Source organism: Pituophis catenifer, unplaced genomic scaffold (assembly GCF_029215685.1).
Source record: "Pituophis catenifer annectens isolate HBS135680 unplaced genomic scaffold, rPitCat1.0.hap2 SCAF_15, whole genome shotgun sequence".
Taxonomy (NCBI): Eukaryota; Metazoa; Chordata; class Lepidosauria; order Squamata; family Colubridae; genus Pituophis; species Pituophis catenifer.
Genome location: NW_027256895.1, coordinates 3,970,746 through 3,980,919, shown reverse-complemented (window position 1 = coordinate 3,980,919; position 10,174 = coordinate 3,970,746). Strand labels below are relative to the sequence as shown.

Sequence of the window (10,174 nt, the reverse complement as noted above, 5' to 3'; positions counted from 1 at the left end):
TGAAGTCCACCCCTCCTTAAATTGCTCAGGTTTTTCATCACACGACTATGGGGATGCTGCAACGGTCATTAAGTGTGAAAAACGGTCGTAAATTGCTTTTTTTTCCAGTGCCATTGCAACTTTGAACCGTTGCCAAACAGCTGTAAATCGAGGACTGTAAATGGCCTAACTGCCACTCAGACAAAATTTACAAACAGTCGTTGACTTACAAGGGTTTGTTTAACGACCGATCAAAGTTACAACGGCATTGAAAAAAGTGATTTAGGACCATTTTTCACACTTACGACGGTTGCATGGTCACGTGGACAAAATCCTTCCTTCCTTCCTTCCTTCCTTCCTTCCTTCCTTCCTTCCTTCCTTCCAGATGTTGACAACTGACTCATACTTACGACAGTTGCAGCCTCCCAGGGTCACCAGAACCCCTTTTACGACCTCCCGATAAGCAAAGTCAAGGCGGAAGGGGAGGGAAGCCGGATTCCCTCCACGACCCTGTGACTCACTTAAGGACGGCAGCACTTCGCTTAACAATAGCGGCAAGCAAAGTTGTAAATCCGGCTGAGAAACTCCGAGAACCCATTTCTCACTTAACCCCCGGGTTAAATTTTGAGGGTCAATGGTTGGCCGTAAATTGAGGACGCCCCTGTGTGTATCATCTTGTAATAATAATAATAATAATAATAATAATAATAATAATAATAATAATAATAATAATAACAGTTTATAATAAACGAACTTAACAGTTCCTAGGTCCTTGGTTAGGACTCGAGCTGCTGAGCTATTAACCAGCCTCAAAGGCTGTGAATCTCACTAAAGATTAAATAATAATAATAATAATAATAATAATAATAATAATAATTCTATATGAATGTTCAGTTGACTGAGTTTCATATTGATTGAATGAAGATAATAATATAATAATAATAATATTTCTATATGAATGTTCAGTTGACTGAGTTTCATATTTAATGAATAAAGTAAATTATTATTATTATTGTTATTATTTCTATATGAATGTTCAGTTGACTTGAGTTTCCTGTTTAATGAATAAAGTAAATAATAATAATAATAATAATAATAATAATAATATTTCTATATGAATGTTCAGTTGACTGAGTTTCATATTTAATGAATAAAGATAATAATAATAATAATAATATTTCTATATGAATGTTCAGTTGACTGAGTTTCATATTTAATGAATAAAGTAAATTATTATTATTATTTCTATATGAATGTTCAGTTGACTTGAGTTTCCTGTTTAATGAATAAAGTAAATAATAATAATAATAATAATATTTCTATATGAATGTTCAGTTTACTGAGTTCCATACTGAATGAATAAAGATAATATAATAATAATATTTCTATATGAATGTTCAGTTGACTGAGTTTCATATTTAATGAATAAAGTAAATTATTATTATTATTATTATTATTATTATTATTATTATATTATATTATTATTTCTATATGAATGTTCAGTTGACTTGAGTTTCATGTTTAATGAATAAAGTAAATAATAATAATAATAATATTTCTATATGAATGTTCAGTTGACTGAGTTTCATATTTAATGAATAAAGATAATAATATAATAATAATAATATTTGTGATGCATTTTTGAAGGTTCAGTTGATTTGAGTTTCATGTTTAATGAATAAAGTAAATAATAATATTAATAAAATTGGCCTGGCGAGACGCCGGCAGAGTGGCTCCCTTCCCTCCCTTCAGCGTTGTGCGTGATTGCCAAGGGTGGCGAGATGCCAGCTTCCTTTTTCATGAAGTGGCATCTCTTCAGCAATGGAGGAGAAGGGGGGGGGTTGTGCAAAGGTGATGAGGGGGGTGCCCGGGAATTCTGGTTAAACCGGGAACAACAGGTTCCTGGATCTCAAGAATCAGCCAGGTTCCCGGGGCGGGAGGGCAGGGGGACGGGGTGAAAGTCCACCCTACGCCGTTTGCCCCTTGCTCCGGACTCGGTTTCTTGGCTCCTCGCCAAACCTGAGCAGAGGCTAGAAGGATGCCAACCGCTCCTTTTTAATCCTGGATCCTGGGTTCGAGGAGCGGTTTGCAAGCAGGACCGGTTCCAGCAGTTCTGTGGCGGAGATTTTTCTCCCTCGACCGCCTTCCCCCCTCCCCGCGCCCCAAAGATCCTGGAGGGCAGGAAACGAATATCACGGCTCAGGTGGTCCTTGAGTTACGACTACAAGGGTGCCCAACATTCCTCTAGCGAAGTGGGCCATCGGATAAGCGAGTTTTGCCCCTTTTGCTTGGCACCGTTGTTCTGTGAATCGCCCCAGTTGTTAAGCGAGTCATGCGGTTGTTTTAGCGAATTGGGCTTTCCCACTGATTTTGCTAGTGAGAAGGTGATCTCAACTGAGCCCCACATTTCTGTTGTTAAGTGAGATGGTCGTTAAGTGGGTTTTAGCCCATTTTGCAGCCTTTCCTGCCACGGTTATTAAGTGAGTCACTGCAGTGCTCAAGGGAGTCAAACGGTTGTTAAGCGAATCAGGCTTTCCCAGTGGCTTTCCTTTCGTGACAAATTGAGCCCCGAATTTCTGTTGCTAAGTGAGATGGTCGTTAAGTGGGTTTTACCCCATTTTGCAGCCTTTCTTGCCATGGTTGTTAAGTGAACCACTGCATGTGTTAAGTGAGTTGCCTGGCCGTTAATCGAATCCGGCTTCCCTCATTGACGTCGCTTGTCAGAAGGTCGCAAAAGGAGATCACCTGACCGTGGGACTCTGTGACCGTCATAACTATGAGTCGGTAGCCAAGCATCTGAATTTTGATCACGCAACGGGTGGGGGGGCGCTGCAATGGTTGTTAAGTGTGAAAAACGGTCACAAGTCCCTTTCCTCGGTGCTGTTGTAACTTTGAACGGTCCCTAAACGAAGTCGAGGACTACCTGGAGTTCCATGGAACAGCTGGGGTTTAACAATAGCATGGGATTTTGCACACATGTGTTCACGCGTGCGTCCGAAGGGAGGGAGCTTGCATTAGGGAGGGGTCTCAAAGGGTCTGGAGTTTCTCTAATTGGACAACGGAAAATAAGATTAAAAGTTTAAATTTAAAAAAACGGGCAGTCCTCAACTTACAACAGTTCATTCGAAGTTACAGCACCACCGAAAAAACTGACTTGGGACCGTTTTTCACACTTAACGCCCGTTGCACCATTCCCCTGCAATCACGTGATCCAGATTCGAACGCTTGGCAACCGACTCGTCTTTACGACGGCCGCAGGGTCCCCGGGGTGAGGCGAGGGGAATCCTGCGATCCCCTTTTGATGATGAGGAAAGTCAACATGGGGAAGCCAGATTCATTTCACGGCCCTGTTCCTCACTTAACGACGGGAGTGATTCCCTTCCCAACCGGGGCACGAAAAGGCATAAATTGGGGACGGGGCCAAAATTCACTTGATTGTTTCCCTCAGTCAACCAAGATTTTTTGAAGGGGGGGCGGAATTGTGGTTGTAAATCGAGGCCAACCGGGGAAAAACAGCCCAGATTTGTGAGCAGCCTTGAGAAGTGGGTGTGGGAACAAGCCTGGCGGCGCTGCAAGTTTGGCGTTGTGGTGTTTTTGTGGTAACGTGCGTCATTTGTGTTCCTCGGTCGGATTCGTCTTCAAACCCAAGACAATATTGGCCACCCCAGTATTGTTGAAGAAAAAAAAAGATGGTACCCTGAGATTATGCGTCGATTTTAGTGGTATTAACTCTATTTGCATACAAAATACCTACCCCCTAACACTAATGAAGGATTTGCTGAACCACTTGTCAAAAGGCAAGTGGTGATTCCTTCCCTGCACACACACACACACACACACACACACACACACACGCACATACACACACACAGTGTGAGAATTGTGCAAGTTGTGGGAAAAATCTGCCAAACGTTTATCGCGAACTTTCCCCTCTTCCTTAAAGCCTCCCCGGAGACAGATTAAATCTCTGGTTGTGCGAATTTAATTAGGGTGATACCTTTAACTTGTTCCAACCTCCAGTTTTCTCAGGTGTTATTCCCCCACCCACCCACCCCCATCCCGTGTTTCGGCTTGCTCGTGATGGGAAGCGGTCCATGAGTGAGTGAGTGCTACGCAGGCCACGCTTAAACATGCCTGTGCATTTATAGAGCGTGTGCAGAATGCGGGATCGTGTTTTTTGCGTGGGACCGATCAGCTTGTAAGAGTGGGGTTTGAAGCCAACTTGCTTGGATGTGCAAAGCTGGCATTTGTGAACACGATAGTGCAGTGATTTTCAACCGCGGGAAGTTTAAGATGGGCGGACTTCAACTCCCAGAATTCCTCAGCCAGCATGTTTTAAGATGGAAGGAGTTCAGCTCCCAGAATTCCCCAGCCAGCATGCTTTAAGATGGGTGGACTTCAACTCCCAGAATTCCCTAGCCAGCATGCTTTAAGATGCATGGATTTTAACTCCCAGAATTCCCCAGCCAGCATGCTTTAAGATGGGTGGAGTTCAACTCCCAGAATTCCCCAGCCAGCATGCTTTAAAATGGATGGAGTTCAACTCCCAGAATTCCCCAGCCAGCAAGCTTTAAGATGGATGGACTTCAACTCCCAGAATTCCCCAGCCAGCATGCTTTAAGATGGGTGGACTTCAACTCCCAGAATTCCCCAACCAGCATGTTTTAAGATGGAAGGAGTTCAGCTCCCAGAATTCCCCAGCCAGCATGCTTTAAGATGGGTGGACTTCAACTCCCAGAATTCCCCAGCCAGCTTGCTTTAAGATGCATGGATTTTAGCTCCCAGAATTCCCCAGCCAGCATGCTTTAAGATGGGTGGAGTTCAACTCCCAGAATTCCCCAGCCAGCATGCTTTAAGATGGGTGGACTTCAACTCCCAGAATTCCCTAGCCAGCATGCTTTAAGATGCATGGATTTTAACTCCCAGAATTCCCCAGCCAGCATGCTTTAAGATGGGTGGAGTTCAACTCCCAGAATTCCCCAGCCAGCATGCTTTAAAATGGATGGAGTTCAACTCCCAGAATTCCCCAGCCAGCAAGCTTTAAGATGGATGGACTTCAACTCCCAGAATTCCCCAGCCAGCATGCTTTAAGATGGGTGGACTTCAACTCCCAGAATTCCCCAACCAGCATGTTTTAAGATGGGCAGACTTCAACTCCCAGAATTCCTCAGCCAGCATGCTTCATTATACATGGACTTCAACTCCCAGAATTCACAGCTGGCTGGGGGAATTCTGGGAGTTGAAGTCCACGCATCTTAAAGTCGCTAAACACTACGACAGTGTGTTTTTCTGATGAAAGAATGTTCCTTATTCAGCAAAATTAGACCATTCAAAGACTGTGCGTGTTCCTATCTTACACGTACGGGGAGTAAGAAGAACACGCGTGAAGAAAAATGATTTCTAAATTGGATATTTGCAAATATGGCCGCTATCCCTTGCGCTGCCGTTGGCTGGCTGCCTTCGGTTCAATCTCGTTTATTTAAAAGAGATTTAAAATGGAATCGGAGGTTGTTTACCTAAGCATGCTGTTTTTTTAATCCTACGTGGCCTTTTGCAGCCTCCGGGATGGGTTTGTACACACAAGCGTTTCAAAGAGGTTGCTTCACTCTCTGAGCGCGTGCAAAGTTCACACACACACACATGGGCCTTTCCGAGCTGGTGCAAAATTGAGAAAGATTTACACACAAATTGGGAAAGATTTACACAAGTGAAATCTCGCCACAGAAGCTCGGACTTTTGAGAGTTGGGGGTACCCTGTGGTTGTTCAGTTCAAGAAGTCCTCGTCCTCAATTTATGACCACCCTTGAGGCACACATTCCCATTGCTAAGTGAAAATGTGGTTACGTGAATCTTGGGCCCTGTCGCACGACATTTCTCGCCGCTGTTGTTAATTGTGTTGCACGGCTGTGAAATGAATCTGGCTTTCTCGTTGACGTGGCTGGCCAGGTTGTCGCAAAAGTGGGAATATGTGACACCTCCCTCTGGATCCCGCAACAGTCATAGGTACATGCAAGTTTCCAAGGAAATCTGAATTTTGATCGTGTGGCTGAGGGGAGGCAGCGACGGTGTGAAAAACGGTCCTCGTTCGATTTTTTTTCAGTGCCATTGTGACTGAATGTTCACTAAGATAGCCGTAAGTCGAGGACTAGCTGTCCATCTTGTTTCTGCCAGATCGTCACACACACAGAGAGAGACTTATTACAGATAGTGCTCGACTTAACGACCGCAATTGAACCCAAAGTTGCTCTCGCTGAGTGAAATATTTGTTCCAGTGAGTTTTGCCTCATTTTACGACTTCGCCACGGTTGTTAAGTTGAACCCCTGCCGTTGTTAAGTTAGTCGCATGGTGGTTAAATGAATCTCGCTTCCCCCTCGACTTTGCTTGTCAGAAGTTTGCCAAAGGGGATTTAGTGAGCTCGGGACACTGCAACCGTTATAAGTATGAGTCCGTTGGCAAGCGTCTGAATTTTGATCCATGGGGATCGTGGTCGTACGTGTGAAAAACAGTCACGTCCCTTTTTTCCCAGCACCATCGTCATTTCAAATGGTCACTAAATGAAATGTCGTAAGTCGAGGACTGCCTGTATTTGAGGGGGAATGACAGGTTGAGGCCTCTTTCCTTCTTCTAACTCTCGGAAGTTGTGGGAGCTTCATCACCGGAGGCTTTCACGAAGAGATTGGACTGTCATTTGTCAGAAATGGTGTAGGGCAGTGATCGCTAACCTTTTTGATGTCGCGTGCCGGAAGCGGGGGGCGCGTGTGCATGCCCACACCCATAATTCAATGCCCCTCTGCACCCTGCGTATGTGCGCGCGACCCCTCCTCTCACACTTCCCACGCTTTTGGCACACGACGGCAAAAAGGTTATCAGTGGGCCCAGTAGGCCCGTTTTTTCGCCCTCCTCAGGCTACAGAGGCTTTCTTGGCGCCTGGGGAGGGCAAAAACAGCCTTCCCCACACCCCCAGAGGCCCTCTGGAGGCGGGAAATGGCCCATTTCCTGACTTCCAGTTGGCCCGGAAGGCCTGAAAATTAGCTGGTCAGCGCACACATATGCGCTGGAGCTGAGCTAGGCCAACGCTCGCGTGCCCACAGATATGGCTCTGCCTGCCACCTGTGGCACGCGTGCCATAGGTTCGCCATCACGGGTGTAGGGTCTCCTGCTTGGACAGCGGTGAGGTTAGACTAGATGACCTACAAGATCCCTTCCAATTCTGTTCATCTAATAATTTAATCCTCTTTTCCAGCCGTGGAGCCTTCTCGCTTCGGAGATGGTCTGCGGTGCCGGTGCGTTGGGCCCACGCGCCCCGCGTGCTCCACGGCGACTTGGCCAAACTCTCCGGCCGGGCTCAGGAGTTCGTCGAGCAAGGGGTGCGACTCTGCCAACCGGACAGCCTCCACATTTGCGACGGGACGGAGAAAGAGAACACCAAAATCTTGAATTTCTTAGAATCGGAAGGCGTCATCAAACCGTTGACGAAATACGAGAACTGGTAAGCCCATCCGGCTGTTTCTCTCTTGCGGGGTGGGGTGGGTGGGGTAGGGGAATGCCAGTTCCCGTCCGACGATGGGACTTGGGAGTCCTGCACATCTGGATTGCCACACTTCCTTCCGCAGCTGGCTGGCGAAAACCGACCCCAAAGATGTGGCTAGGGTAGAGAGCCGGACGGTCATCGTCACGGAGAACCAGAGGGACACGATTCCCGTCACGGCCCCGGGGGTCAAGGGTCAGCTGGGCAACTGGATGAACCCCAAAACCTTTCAAGAGGCAGTGGACGATCGGTTCCCGGGTTGCATGAAAGGTGAACGGGACGGGGAAGGGGTCCCATTTTTAAAATATAATACGAGTTACAAATGGGGTTCCAGCTTTTTTGAGGTCGAGCCAAGGATAACCGAGGGGAAAAGAATTTGAATCCTGGCGGCAATTCCTGTCCTGCCGTTTGTCCCAGTTTCCGGATGCATACGGCCCCCCTGCCAGTTCAAATGCCTCTTCCGGAGACTTGCTCTTCCGGAGAACGGAATCCGTTTATCCATCCTGGCTGTTTTTATGTTTTTATTTTTTGATGCTTTGGGTTTGTCTGCTGATACTGGTTTTTAAGAGATGTGTTTTTGAAACACCGCCAAGTTTTAAGATGAGTGGACTCCAAATCCCAGAGTTCTCCAGGCAAGAGGAGGAGGGGTTAGAAGGAGGAAGAAGAGGGAGAGGAAGAAGAGAGGGGGAGGAGGAGAGGAAGGGGATGGAGGGAAGAAGAAGAGGAGAGGAAGAAGAAAGGAGAAAGAAGAGGAGGAGGAAAAGGGAGGGAAGAGGAAGAAGAGGAGGAGGGAGATGGAAGAGGAGGAAGAGGAGGTGAAGAGAAGGAGAGGAAGAGGGGAGGGAGGGAAGAGGAGAGGAAGAAGAAAGGAGGAGGAAGAGGAGGAGGGGAGGGAGGGAAGAGGAAGGAGAGGAGGAGGGAGATGGAAGAGGAGGAAGAGGAGGAGAGAAGGCGAGGAAGAGGAGGGGAAGGAGGGAAGAAGAAGAGAGGAAGAAAGGAGGAGGAAGAGGAGGTGAAGAGAAGGAGAGAAAGAGGAGGGGAGGGAGGGAAGAGGGAGAAGAGGGAGATGGAAGAGGAGGAAGAGGAGGAGGAGAGAAGGCGAGGAAGAGGAGGGGAGGGAGGGAAGAAGAAGAGGAGAGGAAGAAAAAAGGAGGAGGAAGAGGAGGAGGGAGGGAGGGAAGAGGAAGAAGAGGAGGAGAGAAGGCGAGGAAGAGGAGGGGAGGGAGGGAAGAGGAAAAAGAGAGGAGAAGGAAGAGGAGAAGGGGAGGATGAGGAGAAGAGGAAGAGGAAGAGGAAGGGAGATGGAAGAGGAGAAGGAAGAGAAGGCGAGGAAGAGGAAGAGGGGGAGGACGGGAAGAGGAGGAGAAAGGGAGGAGAGGAAGAGGAGGAAGGGGAAGAAGGGAAGAGAAAGAAGAGGAGAGGAGAAGAAGGAGAGGAGGAATGAGGGAAAAAGACGAGAAGGAGGAGGGGAGTGGGGGGAAGAGGAGGGGAATTCTGGGAGTTGAAGTCCACCGGTCTTAAACTTGCCAAGAGTTTGAAGAATCCTTTACCAGAGGCAGCCCATTGTTCTTATGTTTTTTAAAAAACCAAGAGTTAAAAGAAACAAAGGAATAACCTCAAACACGGGAGTCCTTAGCTTACGACCAGTCACTTAATGACCATTTAAACTCGGATTTAAAATTCTGAACGTCGAACCTCCTCGGAGGTCAACGTGACCGAACTTAAGGCGCCCAGCAACATGGCCCCATTTACCTGTAGCCTCTACACAGTCATATGTCGAGGACTATCTGTACGTGACCAACCCATTTTACAACCATTATGTCATATGACTGTCATGGATAGGCTTCATGATGTTTGTATATCGATGCCTTACAGGTCCAGAAAACAAGCTCTGATCGACCCATGTATGATTGTTTCGATATACGACTGGAATATGGAGACTCCATTATGGTCGTATGTCGAGTTTTCAGGATATCAATGACTTTCTGAATATCGCCAGGGTGGGAGCCACCCAGAAATTGTAATTCAACAGAGAAGGCACAGTGTGACATTACAGGCAATCCTTGATTTACGACCGTTCATTTAGTGACCGAAGTTACAACGGCACTGAAAAAAGCGGCTGATGTGAGTTTTTCACACTCACGACCGTCGCCGCGTCCCCCATGGTCACGTGATCAAAATTCAGAGGCTTTTGGCAACGACTCATATTTATGACGGTCGCAGAGTCCCGGGGTCATGTTGATCCCCTTTTGCGTCCCCTTTTGTGACGAGCAAAGTCCACGGGGAAGCCGGATTCGCTTAACAACCGGGTTGATAACTTGACAACGGCAGGGATTCGCTTAACATCGGTGGCAGGAAACATCATCCTGTGGGACAAAACGCACTTTATAAAGGTCTCGCTTGGCAACAGAAATGTTCAGCTCAGTTGTGGTCGTAAGTCGAGGACCGCCTGTATATTTAATCAAAAGACACTGAAACCCACCTAGATAAGCAAATGTTATTGTTCCAAATTCGTTGTTTAATGACCTCGTAATCCCTTGCGGGGTGGAGTCTTGAGCAACTGAATGGAGCTGAGTGTTTACTGGCCGGATGCCTTTCCTGTTACCAATACAGAGTTATATTCAGCAGATATATTCTCATTGTGCCGAGAGAGAGAAATATCAGCC

General features: G+C 46.8%; 1 protein-coding gene across 1 annotated transcript in view; it reads left to right on the top strand.

Annotated features, from left to right (window-relative positions):
* PCK2 (phosphoenolpyruvate carboxykinase 2, mitochondrial) overlaps positions 1 to 10,174 on the top strand; it is a 29,551-nt gene that overhangs the window by 4,939 nt on the left and 14,438 nt on the right. The window contains 2 exon segments of the mRNA XM_070954620.1: positions 7,224 to 7,469; positions 7,594 to 7,778. Coding sequence (XP_070810721.1) covers positions 7,224 to 7,469; positions 7,594 to 7,778 — 431 coding nt within the window.